The sequence below is a fragment of the Erpetoichthys calabaricus genome, chromosome 4 (assembly GCF_900747795.2).
Source record: "Erpetoichthys calabaricus chromosome 4, fErpCal1.3, whole genome shotgun sequence".
NCBI lineage: Eukaryota > Metazoa > Chordata > Cladistia > Polypteriformes > Polypteridae > Erpetoichthys > Erpetoichthys calabaricus.
This window is the reverse complement of record NC_041397.2, coordinates 324,475,821-324,498,094: the sequence shown is the minus strand read 5'-3', so window position 1 is coordinate 324,498,094 and position 22,274 is coordinate 324,475,821. Positions and strand designations below refer to the sequence as shown.

General features: G+C 40.8%; 1 protein-coding gene across 1 annotated transcript in view; it reads right to left on the bottom strand.

Annotated features, from left to right (window-relative positions):
* LOC114643553 (protein NLRC5-like) overlaps positions 1–22,274 on the bottom strand; it is a 5,922,889-nt gene that overhangs the window by 5,880,229 nt on the left and 20,386 nt on the right. The window contains exons 4-5 of the mRNA XM_051925772.1: positions 9,630–9,911; positions 6,754–6,858 (exon numbers count right to left, since the gene is read on the bottom strand). Coding sequence (XP_051781732.1) covers positions 6,754–6,858; positions 9,630–9,911 — 387 coding nt within the window. The remainder of the gene's footprint in view (positions 1–6,753; positions 6,859–9,629; positions 9,912–22,274) is intronic.

The following is a 22,274-nucleotide window of genomic DNA, read 5'->3' as shown; positions in this document are numbered from 1 at the left end:
TCATAAAGTAGTTTTTATTCCTGAGCTTTCAACCCCTGCCAGGGGTCTTCATCAGAGGATAATGCTTAGACTTACAAGAATCAAAAGCAATATATAGCAACACATTAAGTGGGGTGGGGGAGGTGACTAAGTCGGTATGATCAAGGGGGGGGAGGTGTTTTGTACAGTTTATTTACTATGTATATGTTCTTCTTAAGTTAGCATATGCTGGATTTATGTCCAAGTGCCAGAGAGTTGGCCGAGTCTTGGCTATCAGATGAAAACGCCATCAACAGACACTTGGACATAAACCCAGCGTACGCCAACTTAAGAAGGACATATGCACTTTAATTAAACGATACACACAACCCCCCCCTTGATCATACTGACTTAGTCACCAGAGCTGTGTTGTTGAACAACATGTCCCATGTAGCCCTGCGGGTTTCCAAACTGAAAACAGCCCAGGTGAACACTGCCACCTAATGTACTGGGGGACTGGCTGTTCTTTATATGGCATGTCCCCAAGTCTATTCATTATGTCTTCACCTCATATGGGAAAGGAAACAGGAGCCATCCTAGCTGGAATGCTCATCCAAGCAAGCTGTCCTTCTCTAATGGCTTCCTGACCAGGCAACTATCAGCTGATGGTCCCTGCCGGGATGCCAGTCCATCTATTAGGACCTTTACACCATATTGATTTTGCCTCTGGCTCTTATTTTTTGATTGTTTTTCCCTTTTTACCATCATGCATTTCTTCTGTTTATGTTAGTCGGGTTCAAACTGAGTTACTTAACTGTGTCTTTTAACAAATCAGAGTTTTTATGTGTACTCAATTTGTGATTAGTACTTTGTAAAGTTTAAAATTACTTTTACTTGTGAAGCCATCACAGCACTCTTAGCCTGGACTCCTTAAAGAACACATAAAAATGAAAAATAAAGTTAATTGAACTGAAAACTTTATAAATCGCCAATTTTAGGAACTAGTCCTGTCCAAAGATCATTGATCGAGAGTCAACTGCCTGACAGCCATCTTATTTTAATAAAACCTGATGTGTCCTCCTCTCTGCCACATTAGGCACTTTTATTTTATTATGTGATAAACTTTCACTCCTCTGTTACTTCAGAAATGGGGAGCTTTCAGCCAGCATGCACCATGTGAGGTTTCACTGTAGGTGGCACTAGCTTCCTTTAATTTGACTTAGTTTATTATTCTACTCTGCTAGCATGTATCTGCTGCCAGGCTTCGCTCTGATCTGCGGTGTTTTCTGTTCAATCCCATCAGCCGAAGGTAGGGAACTGCTTGATGGCATCATGTCTGGTATGGCACAGCATTCAAAATGTAACCTTCAGCCTATCATAAGGACAGCAGAAATGACTGTAGGCCTGAAGCTGCACACCATTGAGGACCAGTGGACCTCAGGGGTCAGGAAAAGGGCAGGAATTCAAACCAAAGATCACAGTCACCCAGCTAGACATCTGTTTTGGTTATTACTGGTCACTAAAAATAAGAATTACTGGACCCTCAGTGGGCTTCTTTTTGTTCTGCTGCAGTTCTTCTAGTCAAACACGCAGTCTCTTATTCATGTAAGCCCATCCATCTAATCTAAATGAAGTTTAGGTTGATATATGACTGGGTATGATGGGGTATAAGTGCAAGCCTACATGGTCAAACATATATTTATATAATAATAATACTATATTTGCATTCATTTATAGTAAAGCAGAGCTTGTGGCAGAAGGCAGAGACATTTGGATTAACAATAATCTGCTGCTTGTTCCCTTTCTCTTGACAGAACTGTTCTACCTCAGAAAAAGACGGGCCTTGAACCAGGAACACACAGCTGTTTGGGGTCTTCCATCACTTCACCAGGTGGACAGTCCATCAGTTTTATGTCTTCTTAATTCACTGGAATTAATTTAAGAATTTCTATGACATCTGCAAGTGGTCCTTCAACTTACAGGGAAATCACGGGGGTTGGTGGCAGGTTTAGCACTCCGTAAAAAAACTTCACAAACCTCCGAGACGACAGAAAGGACTCCTTTTTGCTCTCCACGGGAGTAGCTCTGCTACAGCCACCCATAGGAAGGCTGCTCGCATCATGAAGGGGATGGGAGAAAGCCCTCGGGAGCCCCATACCCGGAAGAGTCGAAACCTTTGGAGAGCCAATGGGGTCAGGCCTGTTGGGGATCAGAACTGGTGTGGTGCTGAGGCATCAACTGCTGCATGACAGCACTCGGGTCCCGTACCCCATACAGGTAGGCTCATGGAACGTCTTGTCTCTCTGGCATGATGATCATCTTCCTCTGCATTTCAGTGGCAGCACTCTCTGAGGTGCGCAGACTGGGGACTGGCCAGATCTCTGTAGGTGGTTACACCTTTTATTGGTCTGATCGCTCTGATGGCTGTCATACTCGGGAAGTAGCTATTGCTGTAGCGGATTGGTTTCTTCCAATGGTGTTTGATGTCACTCCTTTCAACGAGTGTATTATGAGACTCAGATTATGGCACTCCCTGGGTACCTTGTCTCTTGTCTCAGTGTATGCTCCGACCGTGGTGAGTGATGTCTCGGCAAGGAAGACATTTTATTCGCAGCTTCGCTCTGTGGTTGATGGGTGCCCATGAGGTGACACTCCTCTGGTCATGAGTGACTTCAATGCAGCCAGTGGCACTGACAGGGCTGGCTATGAGGATTGTCTCAGTCCATTTGGGTCTGGTGACCGTGGTGAAAGTGGCTCCTTGTTCCTGCAAATCACTGGATTCTGGTTCCAGTGCCATGAGCTGCATTGTTGGACTTGGTACTCCAATGCTGGTGGTGCGGTGAAGGAGATCGATCACATCCTCGCTGGAGGATCTTGCAAAATTGCAGGGTCTACAGAAGTGCCCAGTTTATGAATTCTGACCACAGACTTGTTGTTGCTACTCTGATGATCCAGCTTAGATCCAGTAGGTTACCACCTACTAGGAAAATGAGCCTGGACTTGGCCAGACTCCAAGACCAGGCTGTTTTTAATGAGTTTGCACGCAGTTTGTGTGAGGAACTTGCAGATTTGGGCATGACTGCCGATCCTAATGTGATGTGGGAGACCTTCTGTGACAAGACCCTGAAGGTTGCTGAGGGTTGTGTTGGTGTTACCGGTGTTCCCAGAAGGAGGTGTTTCATCTTGTAGGGCACCCTGGATATCATCGAGAGGAGTCACAGCACACGGCTCAATGACAACTCTGGTCTGTACCAGGAACTGAGAAGGACGGCTGCGAGGGCTCTGAGGGCAGATAAAGAGGCATTTGTTAGAGGAATTTGTCAGCAAGTGACACACCATCTGTGGTTTAGCGACCCACGTCCTGCTTACAGAGGAATCAAAGCATTACGCACATCTGAATCTGTTCCTCGGAGAGTCACAGTCAGGGCAGCTGATGGAACAGTCTTTACGGATGACACTGCAGTTGTGACCCGCTGGGCTGGCCACTTTGAGCAGTTGTTCAAAGCTGATCCTCCAGCTAAGACACTGGGTATCTCTGGGTTCACGGTTTATGAGGCTGATCCTCCAATTAGCTGTGGACCACCCAATCTCACTGAGATGGCACAGGTGGTGAACCAGCTGAGGGGGGGAAAGGCTACAGGGATCTGTGGTATCCGGGGTGAACTTCTCCAGGTTGGTGGTAAGGCTGTCCTCCTGGCATTGCAAGCAATCTTTGCTTCCATCTGGGAGACTGGCATCATCCCAACTGACTGGAAAATGGGACTTGTCGTCCCTATCTGGAAAGGGAAGGGTGATCGCCTGGATTGTGGCAACTAGAGGGGGAAAACACTGCTCTCTGTGCCAGGTAGGGTCCTTGCTAGGGTCATCCTCAATAGAATCCGTGATCACTTGCTCACCTACCGGTGACCAGAGGAGTCTGGTTTTACACCTAAGAAGTCTACCATCGACCGCACTGAGGGTTCTCATGGAGCACAAATGCAAATATCGGCAGAGTTTCTTTGCAGCCTTTGTCGATTTTCATAAAGTGTTCGACTCAGTTTATCGAGCTGCCCTGTGGGACATACTGAGAGTTTGCAGGATCCAAAGGTTGCTGGATATCATTGCCGGCCTGTCCATTGGTACTGTGAGTGCTGTGCAGAGTGGAGGAAGTACCTCTGTGTTTTTCCCAGTTGATTCTGGGGTTTGTCAGAGGTGTGTTCTGCTCCTACTCTGTTCAATGCTTCTATGGACTGGGTGTTGGGCAAGGTCATTGAGTCCAGCGACTGGGGGGCATCTGTTGGTGAAGAAAGATTCATGGATCTTGACTTTACTGATGATGCTGTGATCTTCAGAGTCAATGGAGCCTCTGATCGGGGGTCTCGAGAGACTGAGCGAGGAGACTGAGGGTCTGGGCTTGCGAGTGTCCCGATAAAAACCATGATCCTGGCTTTTAATGATCTCTTGGGCACAGCCATCAGCAGTGTGTCTGTTTGTGGAGAGAGTGTTGACCTTGTCGAGAGGTTTACTTACCTTGGCAGTGACATTCATGTCTCTGGTGACTCTTCCTATGAAGTCAGTAGACGGATTGGGAGAGCATGGGGGGTCATTAGGTCGCTGGAAAGGGGTGTGTGGCACTCCCGATATCTATGCAAAAGGACGAAGGTCCAAGTCTTTAGAGTCCTGGTGCTTCCCGTCTTGCTATATGGTTATGAGACATGGACGTTATCCAATGACCTGAGACGAAGACTGGACTCCTTTGGTACTCCGGAAAATGCTTGGGTACCGTTGGTTTGACTTTGTGTCAAATTAGCAGTTGCTCATGGAGTCCCGAATGAGGCACATTAACTGCATTGTGAGGGAGCGTCAGTTACGGCACTAATGTGGCGCGTTTCTCTGCCGGGATCCAGTTCGTAAGATCCTCACTGTTGGGGACCCGAGTGGCTGCACCAGGCCAAGGGGTCGCACACTTAACACCTGGCTGACATTTTGCTTTCCGGAGGGTGGGACTGGACTGCATGTCTGCCTGGGGGATTGCCAACCGGGATCCCGTGTTGTTTCGTCATGTAGTGGGTGCAGCAACGCACAGTACCAGTGCACGCTCCCCAACTTGACTTGACTTGACTATGACATGTGTGATATCTTCAAAAGTATGTCTGGTCTAAAATAAATGTTGATGGTATGGTGAATCTTTCTTGACTGTTTTCAGAAGGACCTGTTTATGTTTTAATGTCTCTGCCATATCTTTCTATAATGATGCACATTAATGGAGCAGGTCCCACGTATGCTCATTTAGGGGTATAACTGGGGTTTATGACTTTAAGGTGTGGGCCAGCTTCCCCTCTATTTGTATTTTTAGGGAGCAAATGGAACTTATGTGAACTCTTTTGAAGATTTTAGAGGCACGCTTTGTCTCAGTTAAATGATTTTTAACCTCTTGACATATAAGTGAATAAGCTTAGAGATGTGAGGGGAAGACACTTCATTCTTTCTTCAGGAATACATGTCCATGTGATTCTAGTATTTCTTTCTTCATTGTTTGTATAACTTTAGTCTTTTCTGTTACTGTATATAATTTTGAGTCTACTATTAGTAAATTGTTAATTATTGTATTGATTAATTGCCTGAAATCTTTGTATTTCATGCAATACTGATATGACTGATATGGAGTTTTTCTATTCAGTTGGACATTTTGATTTTCTACTGTTATAGATAAGTGCTCTTTAATTTTGACTTTCTTTTGTAATTCTGTTTAGCCATTATTATTATTGTGAAGCATTTTGAGCTACTTTCATGTATGATAAAGTGCAATAAAAATGAATGCTGTTATTATCCACGTATGCAGGAATTTATTTAAAGGCTTTTTTTTGCCATTCTGTTTTTTTAAAATATTTATTCCATTATATTTTCAAACAATAATCACACCCACACCCTTTAATATTCTTGAGTCTCCATGGTGTTATTCTGCATGTGCAGAGAGGCCATAAGAGTGTTGTCTCCAGCAGGGGGCCCCTGCTGACTCTTTATTGAATACAGGACATACTTGAACTTTATATATATCCTTATATATATAATCAGACAAGACAAATAGAGTGCAAAAAGATGCAACACTCAAGAATATGCACAGCAGCTTCTCAAAGCACACCGCCATTCATAGATTTGATTTTCACAACTGACCACAGTCAGACCCCGGAGTGATGCCCAATAACTGAAGTGTAACAGCAGGCAAGACATCAGAAAATGGCCATTGTAGGCAGAATCAAGTAAACATCAGAGCCTCAGTTGCACAAAACAAACTCAATGGACAAACAAGACAAAACTCTTTGATCTCCAGAGTTGTATCTGATATAACAAAACATGAGAGTCGCATAACCCGAGAAGCCAAACCTCCCTGTAGGGTTCTGGATTTCTAAACAGCTGGTGGCTCCTTCATTCTGCTGACAGCTCGTCAAATTTCTGTTTCTGTTATGAAATCTCAATGTTATTTGTGATAATGCAAAAATCAAGAAGAGTTTGGAGTAACAAATATAGCATTTCATAAATAAATTACATTTTGCAAAACAAACTCTAAACTGACAGGCAGTGTAGAGATCACTTGTGTCTATTTTTGATTTAAATTCCAAAGACCCTCTGTGAGCTTTTAATTTGTTTTTCATAAAGATGTTGGAGTAAATGAACAATTGCACTGCAGTGTCCTTACCTTTGGAGTCATATCTTGCTTTATGTTCTAGAATAGAGAAATACAGGAATATCATGAGAATGATTGTCAAATTTTTACCTTACCAAAGTAAGACAGTCGGCAGCAGGGTCTGCACGCACCTCTCATTCTCCTCCATTGAAACATCAGCAAAGCCGCCACTGCCACATACAGAAGCAATGATAACCAGAAGACCACCGACCAGCCAGGGACTCCTGGGGAGAAAACTGAAAAAAGAAGGAAGAGATGAGAATGTGGGAGATCAGTTAAGGGTGAGATGAACTAAATACATACAAGACACACGTGTGGTTTAGATCTCAGCAGGTGTCGTGGGCACTTCAGAATAATAGCAATACAGAAGCCACAAAAGAGACCTAACTGACCTGACTGAGTCCACGAAAAAGGTTTGTTTCCAGAGGTGTAAAATAAAACCCTTAACTGAGTGACAACCAAACTTCCAATTATTGGAATGTCTTTAAGTTCCAGTATTGAGCTGAAGTTGCCTCCAGAGAAGAGAGTGAACAAAGAAGATGGACCTTCCTGAAGTGAAGGTCATCTTTTCCAGTTGCTGCAGCTTGTAGTGCCTCAGTCAGAGTCAGTATGATGGTGACATCCCTGGAGCTACAAGATGCCACCACCATGTTTTCCATGTCATTGGTTTGTGCTTCCATGGTACGTCTGGGTAATAGGAGAACCTGTGGGAGCCAAAACTCTCTTCTGCTCTCAGTTTGGCTGGGATGTTGCACCAGGTGTTGCACAAAATTTGTTAATTTATTCAGGAAAGTCATAGCTGCAAGAAAAGTCAGACCCAGAATTCTCCCAGATTGTATTTTAACTGCTGGTGTATAGCAGTTACAGGCTACACTTTAGTAGCCCTAATAACCGCATGCAGTGGTAGGCTAAGACAGTGACTTATTACCTTTTTCAAATCACAGTTTACATAAACTAATTACTAAAATTCTGCAGCACACCAAAAATGTATTCTATTTTTTGCTGATCTGACAAAAAAAGGTATAATTTAATTGATTTCCAATAAAGAAAAAGTGATTACCTACCTTTTTGCTCTAAAGAGTCTTTTTAACACTAGAATTACCAAAGCCTACGAAAAAACTCGAAATCCCGGCCCACCTTTACTTCCTTCACACCTCTCCTCATCAGCGCTTTGTGTTGTAAATGTGTCGATAAGCAAAAGTAGCAAGCAGCCTGCTATCACATCCTCCCAAATGCAGTTCAATTCACAAAGAAGGTTCTCAGTGTTCAGTGTTTATCTTGGAGTGAAGTGCTGGAGTTGTAGAGGGTAAATGATATATGGTCATTTGGAATTCATGCATTTCATGTGTGTTCCGTGTCTACAACAATCTATGTAAATACATCATTAAAACAGAAACATTTTTCATGTTTTAGTAATAATTGACAAAATGCAGACATGAAGTGTATGAGATGTGAAGCCTGAAGTCCAAATATCAAATAAACACTTTCACAAAAGGTACAAATATAACAGAACAAGTGCGCTTCTATTCAAAAACATAACTGCAGAAAAAGAACCCACGTTAAGGTGTGCCATTGACATGCCCTTAATATGACTGCTTTGGTGGTGCAGCGGTAAGAACTGCTGCCTTACAATCAAGACGTTTGCAGTTCGATCCCAGGTGCCTCTGTTTTGAGTAGTGAGCTGCTCTTATTCTTACTATTATAGAATAAAAACATACATTTGATTTAGCAGAGGCCTTAGCACCCGCCACCCCCAAACCACAACCCATTATTAACAAGATTCCAGTGGAGTGGGTGGGCAGTTTTAGATACCTCAGTGTCCACATCACAGAGGACTTGACTGGTCCAAGCAAATTGTAAACCTTTTTGAAGAAGGCACAACATCTATAGCACCTCATGGGTTACAGACTGCTCGCCTAGATAGCAAAGAATTTCTACACATCAACCATAGAAAGTATTTTGACAGGAAGTGTCACTGCCTGGTTCAGGAACGGCACGCAGCAGGACCTCAAAGCTCTACACATATTTTTGTAACAATATCCTAACTTTGAGGACATCTTTGTGAATTTCCCATTGGGATTAATAAAGTATCTATCTATCTATCTATCTATCTATCTATCTATCTATCTATCTATCTATCTATCTATCTATCTATCTATCTATCTATCTATCTATCTATCTATCTATCTATCTATCTATCTATCTATCTATCTATCTATCTATCTATCTATCTATCTATCTATCTATCTATCTATCTATCTACACCAAGCAATGTCAGACTAAGGCAAAGAAAATTATCTGTGACATCAGCCATCCCAACAGCAGCCTCTTCTTAGTGCTATGGTTGGGTAAATGGTATGACTGTCTGAAGAGCAGAGAGACCGAGGAGGACTTCTGACCACCATCCATCCACATCTTGAGTGAGGAGAAGTGTCTAGAGCTACACAATGCCCTACTGTTTACTCTTTTATGTAAGTTTTATAATGAGTGGTACAGTTGATATTTAAAAATGATTTTTAAAAATGCTGAATATATTACTATATTACTCTTATTACCATTTTTTTCTCCTTTAATGATCAATCTTAGAGTTGAGAAACAGGTCTTTCACTTCATATTGTTCTGTGTGTATAACGTATTTGTGTCAAATAAGGTTGATTTGATTTTAATTCTATTTTTTGTGCTTCAATGTAAACGGTTCAGAAACAGTTTTATTCATTAAAGTCAGCCATTCTTTATCAAACTCATTCATTTCAGAGCTGTAGTGTCTTGAAGCCAACCCCAGCAGCACTGGATGCAAGGCAGGTAATAGCCCTGGATGAAGCAGCAGTTCCTCACAAGGCCCACTCACACTCACTCACACACTCACACACACCATCAGTCATACTGGGTTCAGTTTGGAGTTGCCATTCAGCCTCGGTAATGAAATCCAGATAAGAACACAGCCTTCTGGAAGTCACAGCAGTTCAGAGTTAGTGAAAGGAGGAGACCATAAACTCAGAGTACTCACTGTAGATCGTAAGGCCTGAATGCCAGTCAGGCCTTGGCACTTTACTTCTCATGAGACAGGAGAACACGTTGAACTCCTGCTTGATGGGGATGACGCTGCTGACTCTGAGGAGTCCCTCATTGTCTCGCTCTTCAGTGACACTGGACTCAGATGTCACGTCCACTCCATTCATGTCCCTCCAGGTCACGTCTGGTGTGGTGCCCCACTTGTCCACCTTGCACTCCAGTCTGGTCTGCTGGTCCTCTGTAGAGCCAATGGAAATGGAGGGCTGACCACCCAAAACTATCAAGACATAAGAAAGAGATCTTATGGTATAAAGTTGTGCTTATCATTTACACACACATATTCCTGAAGTCAAGATAGAAAAAGAACTTGGTTATCTAACCCAGGACAATACTAACATATGAAATATGTGCTCTAGCAAAACAGCAAGCTCATAAAGTCTGTGCAGATTTGTGTCAACCAGAAATTGACCTCTTCACGTCTCTCTCACAAGCACCAGAAATAAACACAAAACAAATAAAACAACTGAAAGTGCACTCCACATTTAGATTTTCAAAAGGTACTTAATGGGCCGCCAGGAGACACTGCATGGTTCTCAGAAACCACCTCTTAGGAGGCACCACAATTCATATCATGGAGACTCCATTCATCCTTTCTCTGAGATTACAGATTTGAACTGTGAAAGAGTGTTGGGTTAGTTTTTTAGGCTTTCATCTTTTCATGATGACCAATAGTTTTCGACATCCAGAGTCAATTCTCAGTCTTAGTGTTTTGACTTCCATTCATTCTTGGTTGAGCCGTCTGGTTTAAAACAGTAACCACAGTCCATTTACAAGCCTATTTGTTCTTGTTACTGCCTCAAAACCATACACATCTCCTGATTTACACATAACTTATAACTGCTGTTGGTGTCTCTCATTTTGTCAGAAGGCTGTTCAAAGAGGATAGCTAGAAGTTAAATGGCAGGAAGAGAAGAGCATCTGTGCTTTGGTCCAACTGAGACACTGTGCTGGTTGTTCCCTCCTGAGGGCAATGCAGTATCAGCTAGAGTTTCTGCATGTCTTACTGATATCTCAACCTGGAATAAGGACCACCATCTACAGCTCAACCTGAAAAACACCAACCCAGTCAATCTGTTGAACTCCACATCTCTGTACAGCTTGGCTCATTGTCACTTACACCTTAGCAATCTTGGGGTGCTGATTGATGAGCAGTTATCTTTTTCTGACCACTTTTCTACTGTTTCTCATTCATACAGGTTTACACAGTGCAACATCCACAAGATCAGACCTTATCTGCTGGAATATCCTGCACAACGTCTGGTCCAGGCTCTCATCTTGTCACGTCTGGATACTGCAACTCACTTCTGGCAGGAGTACCCACATGTGCTATCAAGCCACTGCAGATAATCCTGAATGTAGTGACCTGTCTTGTATTTAACCAGCCGAGTCGGGCTCATGTCACTCCTCTCATCAGGTCACTATATTGGCTCCCTGCAGCAGCAGCACACATTACGTTCAAATCCATGAGGCTTGCCTACAGAGTAGTCAATGGGTCAGCACCTGAGTATATGGACACTGGTGAAGTGCTCCTTTCTACCCACTCAGATCTGCCGGAGAACAGCTTCTAGTGATGCTACCTCTATGTGGCATCAACTCTCAATCCTGACTTATATCGTGTGTGGTTACCACTTGGTGGAATGGGCTGCCCACCTCAGTCTGTTCTGCGGACTCCCTCAATGTATTTAAGAAGCAATTGAAAACCATTCTGTTTTGTGAATATCTGTCAAATTGATGAAGAGAAAAAATGCTCTGTGATCTTTCATATTGTTGGTGGATTTGTTGTTACATTAAGTATAATTGACATATCTGTGATTGTAAATTTATTAGTTATTACATCTTTTCACTTGTGGCAATCAACTTTTGTTACCTGTCTTACTACACTTGCTGAACCAATAGGACCAGGCGTAATGGTACTCGATTATGTTTACCTCTTTTGTACATCGCTTTGGTTAAAAGTGTCTGCCAAGCAAATCAACGGAAATGCAAATATAAGACATTTCTTAATGACAGAGCAAAGGTTACGTTTATTATTTCTATGAAAATTGGCCAACCCCTGGAATGGCCCTTTAAATATATGAACAGAAGAAATTTAACAAACTTGAGGAGACCTTCAGTCCATTTGTCCCTCGTTTGTTTAGCTAATAGCTCAGCTGTCTGAACATCTCATCCAGATCCTTCTTAAAGGTTGTTTTTAAAGTTTCTGCTTCAATTCCATGTCACAGTAGTTTGTCCCAGATTCCCACAATCTCCTTATGTAAACAAGTGCTTCCTGGCTTCAGTCCTAAATGCACTTCCTCTTCAAAGTCCTCGAGTATGTGATTCATCCTTAAACTGAAGTCTAGTTGGATCTACTTTATCAGTGCCTTTGAGGATTTTGACGACCTGGGGCATCATGTGTAAGCGGTGTGTACGCACAAAAATGTTGCCTATGCCCATTTCCACTCTCCCTTTGAGATATGAAAAAACTAAACTTGCTGTATGCACTTTTCTGCTGGGTTTTGCAAACTGGCAGCACCTAGCATCAAAGCAGCACTACTTTTTCGGTGTGGTCTCCCATTTTTCATATTCTCATCAATGACATGGGATTTATCAAATGTATCGGAGTTAACTGCACATTGTTCACAAGTTTAATTCACTTGATTGTAATCATTTTGTAACAGTATAATGGTCCATGAAATGGCCAAACTATTCCAAATACCACAGCTGCTATAGTGTTGTCACTCTCATTGCACACCCCTGTATCTGAGTGTGGAATTACAGCTGTACAGCACAAGCTGCCTTAGGAAAGCCATGCGCACAGTCTATTTGAACTGCAAAGCCTTTCTTGCATGGACCTCGAGACTCAGAAACAGTTTCATCCCAAGAGCTAAAAACACACTCAATCAGTCCATCTAGTGCTCCTTGTAAAACTGTTTGTACTTAGAATTACAATGGCCTCACTGTAAACTTGCATTACAGTTGTAATATTGCACAACCTGAGACACTTTATTAACCATTTGCTCTATATGTACATGTATATTGGACTTATGCTTTCATATTGTACTACATTGTTCAATGTTTTTATCATATTATTATTATTGTTATTTTATCATTTTATAGGAAAATAACTTTATGAAGAATTTGAACATTGAATCTCATTGTACCATGCAATAACAACAAAAGAATTCAATTCAATTCAATTCAACAAAAGAGTTTGTGTATTTACAGTTGATGACTACTGACTTCTAAGTTGGTTTATATTTCCAAGAGCTATTCTCTTTGAGTTCTGTGCTGTTATAATACTAAGATGTATACTTGATATCATTTTTATGATGAAATGCATTAAAGTATGTATATTACATTTTACAGATAAATTGTTAACTTCATTTAGATAATGTATGCTGTTAATAATTAAACAGTTATGACCCTGGTTGGATAGATGGATAGAGTAATTACACATGTACTATAAAGATATTTCAATGTTCCTTAAAAGTTCTGAAGAATCAGCGTTCTCAGTTTACAGATGGTTTTACAATTATTACAGAGCCTATATCGTGGCAATTAATTACATAGAGAAAGAAAATGGAAGGACAGGAATTGGGGGTGTGGGATATGGCCGGCCATTCATCCCGGCCAATACCCCCAGGCCACCAGATGGAGCCCTCCCTGCAACATGGTGGTACCCTGAATTCCAGCAGGGCCTCATGGACATTGGATTTTTAATGCACAGCCCTGTTTCGATACCATGGGGGCCGCAAGGGGATGCTGCAGGGAGGCCCAGGGACTTCTATTTGCCTTATAACCCGGAAGTACTTCCCAGTCAAGGGGACAGAGGCAATGACGTACTTCTGGGTTGAAGAAAAGGAGTTTTCACCTGACCCGGTAGTGTTAAGAGTCATATGGATTGAGGGACAGAAACACTTGCGGGTCAAGAAGTATAAAAGGACTATGGGTAGCCTCAGCAGATCGAGCCAAGTTGGGAGGAAGGGTGACTGGGCTGCTGGGAGTGGAGGATTGATTATTGGTGTATTGATTATTTATTGGAGCATTGTGGAGTGGAGGGTGCTTTGTGTACATTGTTATTATAAATAAAATAACATTTGGACTTTTATCTGGTGTCTGACGTAGTTTCTGAGGGTTCAAGGGGACGACAGCGCCCCCTATCTGTCACAGGGGTTAGTACATTTGACAGAGACAGTACTGCTGCTGTAAATTATTTCATTGAGGGTCGCGCACATCTCAGCAACCATCTTGTGGGAGGCAGGAACAATCCCAGGATGGGGCGCCAGCTCGTCGTTAACACTACACCACTACCCCCCCCCCCCCCCCCCATGTTTAATACATGTTTTAATGCATTTCATCATAAAAATGATATCAAGTATACATCTTAGTATTCTAAAATGTTCAGAGAGCTGTAACATCATGAATGTAATCAGTGTCTACGCGCTCCTGTCTACAAAGGAGAAAGCCCATTTAAGAAGCACATAGTGATTTGCACACACAGAACACATAGAATACAAAGGGATGGGATTTGAGAAATCTAGTATATTAAACATTGATTTTAAGATGAAGTTTACAATGTTCTATGTTAATGACAAAGTAAACTACAAGATTGAAGTGGAAATTTTGAGATTAAAGTCAATATTTCAAACTTTTTTTTCTTCACTGTGTCCTAATACACTTCCTTATGGCACTCAGATGGTGGGCTATGGCTCACCTTTTCACGTTGACATTGACATCTGGCCACTTCTTTTTTATTTTGAACACTGTGTGACTTTCTGAAGTTGAACTTTTGAGTGTCATTCCATCAAGCTCATATTGTTGCTCATACTACTGCCTAAGCCATCAAAAAAGTACATTTTTCCTTGCCTCCACTTCACTGAGAATTTCACTGGTGAAATTCTTCTTTATATGTGCTGGAAATGGGCTATTTATATTTGTATGCACATTCAAATATGCAAAATTCTGGGAGGAGTTGGGGTGTGGCTGTAGGCATGTGCATGTGCATTAAATTTCACATCCATTGGGATTTATAAACGGGAAGTGCATGGAAATTGGTGTACACACAGTTTTATGCATCTGAATTTGTTTGTGCGTATGCACATTTCTACTTTTATCTGTACGCCATGTTGTAGTGTGAATTCTACACACAGTGTTATACATTAGGCCCCTAGAGTGTATTATATAGGTTGAGCATAATATTTAACAGTCTTTTACCTATCATTTGATTTGCCTTTTTAATCGCTTCTGCATATTGCTAAGGTAATGAAAATGTTGTGTCAGCATAAACCCTAAATCTTTTTCAGAGGTCTCTTCCTTTATGACAGTGTCTCCCATCTTGTATTTGTAATTGATGTTCCTCTTGCCCACGTGAAGCAATTTGAACTTTTCTACATTAAACTACATTTTCCAAGTGTTCACTCAGTTCTGAAGCTCGTCCAAGTCTTTTTTAATTGCATTTGTTGTCGCCTCAGTGTCTACCATTGCTTCAATTTTAGTGTCTTCTGTGAATTACACAAGTTTACTAACTATACCAGAATCAATGTCATTACTATAAATTAGAAAACACTACAGTCCAAGGAGAGACCCCGAGGGACTCCACTGATGACCTCACGCCATTCTCCTCTTCTCTGTACCCTTTGTCACCTGTCGATTAACCAACTAGAGATTCAGTTTTGTAGATTACCTCTGATGCCTACAGCTTTCCATTTCAGAAAAGAGTCAAAAGGCTTTGTGAAGGTCAAACTCAATCCTGACGTATGCTTTGTTTTTGTCAGCTATTCTGATTGCCTGTTTGCAAAAATCTAAAAGATTGGTCTGGCAGGAGATTCCTTTCATTAACCCATACCAACTGTTATTTAGTATGTTATTTTCAGGTCCTTCTCTAATTTATTTCTTATTATAGTTTCCCTAATTTTGCATGACACAGAAGTAAGCCTCACTGGTCTCTAATTACCAGACCCACTTTGTCTCCCTTCTTTAAGATTGGAGTCACATTTTCCAGTCATCAGGTGCTTCTCCTTCATAAAGTGACTGCCCAAATATGTCTAATAAGAGTTTATAGATGACATTTTTCATTTTTTTAATACAGTTGTTAAAATTCCATTCTGTCCATGGGTTTTATTAGTCTTCAGTACATCGAGGGCTTGAAGCACATCTGACTCTTCTACTTTTAAATCTATGAACTCAGAGTTTGTTTCTGTTTCTTTGTTCTAATTGTTTCTTCCTTTATAAATACTTGAGTGAAGTATCTGTTCAGTTCATTTGCTATTTTCTTCTCGTTTTCAGTAATTACTCTTTTGGTGTTCCAGAGGTTTCATATGGATTAAAGGCCAGAAGCCCACATGATCATCATCATCAAGTTCTTCCACGAGAACCCTGAATACCATGAGGACTGATTGAGGTCATTGATGTGAGGTAGAATGCCTAGAGGGGGCTGGGTGGTCTCGTGGCCTGGAACCCCTGCAGATTTTTTTTTTTTCTCCAGCCGTCTCGAGTTTTTTTTTTTTTTTTTTTGGTTTTTCTGTCCTCCCTGGCCATCGAACCATACTTTTGTCTATGTTAATTAGTGTTCCCTTATTCTAATTTTTATTTATTTTGCCTTTTTTCTCTTTCTTCATCATGTAAAGCACTTTGAGCTGCATTATTTGTATGAAAATGTGCTCTAGAAATAAATGTTGTTGTTCTTAAATTCTCTTTTATCGTCCTTTTACTCAAGTCATACTCACAAAAATTGCTTGCCACTTGTTTGACTTCACTAGACATTTTTATTTTCAGTTTTTCACTTTTGACATTTTGGATGCTTTTTCTTAACTCTTGTTGTATTGCCTGGTATTCCACAAAGTCAGAATTATTTGTCTGTTCATTTATTTTCCTGTCTAGTGATCTTTTCACTTGTACATTTTTCATAATACCCTTATTTATATATTTTGTCTGGTTTTCTACTTTTTTGTTTTATTAGTTGTTGTAATAAAACTATTTTCAGCCTGCATCAGAAGGTCTCCGAAGTGTCAGCACCTATCATTTAAAGTTGCTGAGTTTTTACTTTCCTATTTTAGTGCTTTTTAGATCTTTTTGCATGCCCATGACGTCTGCGTTTGTCAAATCATAAGTCTTTGTTTTGGTCAACATTTGTGTGTTTTTGAAAACGATCTTTAATTGGGCCATGTTGTGATCGCTGTTGCTTAAAGTTTAAATCACTTATGTTTTTATTACTCTGTTTTTATTGTTTGAAAAGATGAGATCTGGACAGGCGTCATCACGTGTTGGGCTTTAAACAAACTGGGTGAGGAATCACTCATTTGCTGTCTGTTGTATTTTGGTTTCATCTTTTGTGTTTCTGATAGGAGCTTCCCAATAAATGTTTGGAAGTCCGCCTATGTCCTCTTTTTTCCACATTCATCTTATTTGATTAATTATTATTGTAACATATCAGTATCTAGTGATCTGTATCAAACTCCAATAACCAGATCTCTGCCTTTCTTCTTTATTAGATTAACCCCAAATGATTCTGACGTGTTTCCTTCTTCCATCTTGAACTTATGTATCTCCCGGAGCAGGTGTAGCCACTAATATTATATTCCTCTCCATCACTACTTCTTGTGCTTTTGGTTGAGTTTTCTTTAGATCGGGTTGGCTGTTTTTTTTTTTTTGTTTTATATAAAACTTTTCATGAAAACATCAAGATTTATAAAAGGGAACTTGACAGGGTGAACAATGTATATTTGTGCCAACTCTGACCCGTGCATACACAACATTTCTAAGAAACTGGGAAATGACAACACCCATGATGAAACGAGTAAAACGATGGCTCATGCATATAAAAATTCACATCACTAAGCAGTTATTATTATGCTTGAGTTCTTAAGGAGGCTAGTGAATACATATATAAACCCTTGGCACATATTTTTAGGAAGTCACTGGGCACTGGAGAGATTCTGGACTGGAAAATGGCAAATATCATCCCATTATATAAAAAAGGTGGCTGGGCAGATCCAAGCAACTATAGGCCAGTAAGCTTAATGTGCATCACAGGAAAATGAATGGAAGGAATTAATAAAGTTAAGATTGGTATTTTTGAACTCAAAGTTATTTCTTCACAATCATTGTATATACAGTGGAACCTCAGTTCACGAACGTCTCTGAACACATACAAATCAGGTTACGACCAAAAAGTTCGCCAGACTTTGCATCTGTTCACAACCACACACTCGGTATACGAACAAGCCAGGTTCCCTTTTGGTTTGTGCGCGCCGATGATTTCTGCACGTGTTCAGTCTCTCCCTGTGCATTCCCTATGCAGCAAGTGAGCGAGAGAGAGAGCGAGAGAGACACACACACGTGTGTGAGAGAGAGAGAGAGAGAGAGAGAGAGACGGGGGTGGGGGGGCCTCGGGGCGGGGGCATCTGGCCGGGCTTATTTTTAAAGAGACTGATTCCAGCATTGTTTTAACCTCGTTGTATTTAATGAAGACTTTTTTCTATTGGATTTTAACCTCCACTTCACTTCTGTTTACAGCAATCGGTTCGTAGTGTGATTTGTTGCAATGTTACTTTTCTTGATGGTTTATTAAATTACGGATTTTTCAAATGTTCATTTTTTTTCCCTGTGCTTAAAACTCATTTAAAAAGTGTTTTTAGCGAGCGGTTCATAGCGTCATAGCGCAACTCTTGCAGTGTTAGTTTTCTCTGTGTTATTCAATGTTTTTACATTTAGTTTACTATTACGCTGTGCATTCTATGGTATTATTAACTATATTTGTGCTGAAAAATCTTTAAAAAAAATATTCACATACAATCCTATGGGGGAAATTACTTGGGGGAATATCAAATGTATTTGATGTTCCCCCACTTGGGGGAATATCAAAAATATGGGGGAAAATCGGGTTACAACCAGAGTTTTTGAACGAATTACGGTCATGACCCGAGGTTCCACTGTACTAATTTGCTACATAAAATTGTCTTCTAAAAAATATTTTAAAAATACCTTGTTTGTTCTTGTAGCTTACAGTAGCCTTAAGGTAACCTGGCAACAGCTTGACATGACAAACTTGCACAATATAATATTTTCTATATCAAATTATTGGTTTTTGAAGGACACAATTCAAATCTGCGACTTTCACAGTAGCAATAAATAGGCTTTCTTGGCATACACAGCTTAGAATAAAAGTTTAGTACCAAAACCCCTTATCAAAACACACAAAACAGAAAGGCATGATGGTAAAATGAGTTAATAAGTCCATGCAGACTGCGTTTGACTGGGGGTCTTTCTGAAGTCTTTCTTCTTTCTTTCTTTCTTTCTTTATTTATTTATTTCTTGCATTACACATTTCTCTAAAAAGTCTTGAGTCTGTGTCAAATACATGAGGAAAAATTGTTAAGCAGGCAAAAGCCACAAGAGACAAAACTAACAATGCATTTCATTTACAGAGCAAAATAAGAATGTGTGCAACGCCCTAGTGACTTTATATAAACTGAAGATATTGTTTAGGTGTCCTTTCAGCTGAGGGCAGGTAGAATCTTCTGTGTGTAATTCCCAAAGTCCTGCCTTGTGCCCAGTGCGGCTTAAAAGTTCCTACACTGTGGTGGGTGGATGTCCCCCTCCTTGGAGATTTGAGCCCATTCATATTTGTATGTGAAATTGAAGAGTGGAGGAAGGTTCCCCTTGGTGATCGGAGTGAGTTCTGATGTGTATGTGATATGGAGGAGATGGGGCAGATACTCTAGTAGTCACACACAACGTGCTCCAGTGACATTCCATAAAAGAGTGGGGAGATGCTTTGGTGTCCCTCAAGTCATGGCGCCCCTAGGCCAGTCTCTTCTTAGCCTTAGTCTTTAGCTGGCCCTGCCTTTGCCCGTTGCTTGTGTTCACATGTCTTATTCTTTGAATGTGCTGCCCATACAAACAGCTGTGCCACAGTCTGATCAAACCTCAATTACAAATCACACACATTACTGTGAGAAAATAAACAAACAAAAATGTACCTTTGATCAAGTAAATTAAAAATTAAATAATGCTCCTACTTTCCACCAATCCATCCATTTTTTAACTCTTTTTTGCAGATCAGGGAAGCTGGAGCCTAGCAAAACAATTTCTCATAGAGTGAATATAGGGTGAACACACACACACACACGCACACACACACACACACACAGTGGGCCACTTTAACCAGGCAGGTGTGCAATAAAAGCTGCTCAGAGCACTTGGTGGGGTTTGGGTTTGTGTTGATTTGGTTTTGCTGTGACCAAGTGCTCCACACTGAAGTTTGAACCTTTTTGAAATCACCTGCTGATGTCCTGTCCTGTCATGCACTCCTGTTGATTCTTGTGAACTGAAGTGTGTACTCAGCTGTATTGTCACTTTATCATTTTATCAGAAGATAAGCAACGCCTCCAAACTCCTATGAAATGAGGACGAGCACACAGCAGGCTCACGCTTCTTAGCATCACTTTATCAGTAATTAGTTTCATACTCTTCATGATCACTGAGAGTTTTCTACCAAGGACCCCCTTTTTTAAAGTCAGATCTCACAGCAGAGTACTTAAGTCTGACAGTCACTTGTTAATTTCATAAATTTATTTTACAAAAGGCATTTATGTCAGAAGTACTAAGATTCAAATCCAACATTGCAGGATTTGTATTTCAAAGTGCCAGTGCGGCTGAGGGTGTTTACTTCTTAAATAACACAGTGAGTGTTCACCGATAACCCCACTAATCCTGAAGCAAGCTGGGGAGCTGGACGTCACGTATAAAGGTGTCAGAAGCCCCTTAATTGTGCAGGTCTTCAGATCTTAACCATTGAGCTGGTGTGGTACTCAGTAAAGTGGTACATCAGGCAGACCACAAAGCCATCAACCAAAGACCAGCTTGTGTGTGCAATCCAAAAGTACTGGCAATGTGAGCCGACATCTGAGTTCAGAATGTGCCAAGAGAAGTGATGGAGCATCGGGAGGTGAAGCAAGAGCGAAAGGCAGATTTCCTATTAGCTTCTCTTTTTTTGAAAATTCATGATATTGACTCTGGTATAAAATTTGAAAGTGCATGTTCACTGATGTGGCAAGTAGTGTGAATGAAACAGGTATGAGACCTATTCTTGGGCAGCAGTAAACTGCATGTAGTTTCATGAATAGTGCAACTGTAAAGTGGACACAGATTTGGACACCGCAGCCTTGCTGAGAAATGTAGAAATGAAGAGCTGTGAGAAACCACACAGTGGGACTGTAGCCAAAATTCCACTGTGCTCCCCTTTTACATTTCATCCTACACTAAACCAAGGAGGGTCATTGATTCACCCTGGGAAGCCTATCCCAGTTAGCACACTACATTTGGCCCAATTCTGGTTCTGGTCTGGCACTGGCAGTGCATATTGACAGGCCCACATCTGGGCTGAATTTGGATTAGAAAAAGCAAATGTGGCCTGTCACATCTGGGCCGAGTTCAGAATAAATGCAGTCAGCTGACTGCAGTGCAGTTATGGCCTATTTTCAGATTAGGCAGTTCCTGATAATCTACAGAACAAATATAGCTGACGTATTAGAAATGTCGAATGTATGTTGCATCTGTGCAGAGTTCAGAATAGACACTGAGTGACTGCACACCCAGTAAACACACTCAGGCCGCATCCAGGCCTATTTCTCTGTGTCATACTTTAATTGTTTGGATACTGTACTGAGGTCACAGCGCTTCATTTAGAGTGAGCTTACGGTGCTACTTTTGTACAGACAAAAGAGAAGACGACATCAGTGTAGATAAAACACTGGATGTCACAGTTGAGCTTGGCCAAGGTGCGCTCACCCACCCCTCTAATCTTGGGAACCTTTCATTAATTCTCATTTCTGATTTTTTTACTGACTGGGATTTATGTTGTAAAATGTTGAATTATTGTTATTATACACTTACCATTAACTATGTAACACAATGTACACATTTATCTGTAAAATTAATTGAAATCTATGTGTTGATGCAATTAAAATTCTCACACTTCTATATATGAGCTCCATTAGTTCTACTATGCTTATCTATGATTTAGCCTATTAATATTTAACTCTTCTGTGAGAAAATACAAAACACACCTCCAGGCAGGCCATCGCAACACACTGAAGGATAAGTAAATAAATATGACTGGCAGTGACAATGAAATTATTATTATTATTATTAGTAGTAGTAGTAGTAGTAGTACTAGTATGCTATTCAATCATTTCTAGTTCAATCTACTTAGGGTGACCTCTGTCTTTCTGACAGATTTGCAGACAAAAGTCCAAATAAAGACCAACGTTAAAAACTACAAACAAACAGTCCGCTTTATTTGCTTCTTCCATAAAACAGTATAAGTGTGCAATGTTTGTGATTCAAGATGTGCATCAGCATTTCAATGTAGCAATACTAAAATTATTTTTTTTTTCTCATAAAAGGTGCCACATTCATGGATGAACGTACCACCATCCATCAGTCCTCCAGTCTTTAAGTTGAACACGTGCTGTTCAATGTGATGCCACTGGTATTTGGTGTTTTGTATTTCAAGTTGATTGGGAAAACAATGCAATTTCAGTGGAGTTTATAAACTTTGCTTTTTAGCCAAATCAAATAAGTGTATCACCAACAG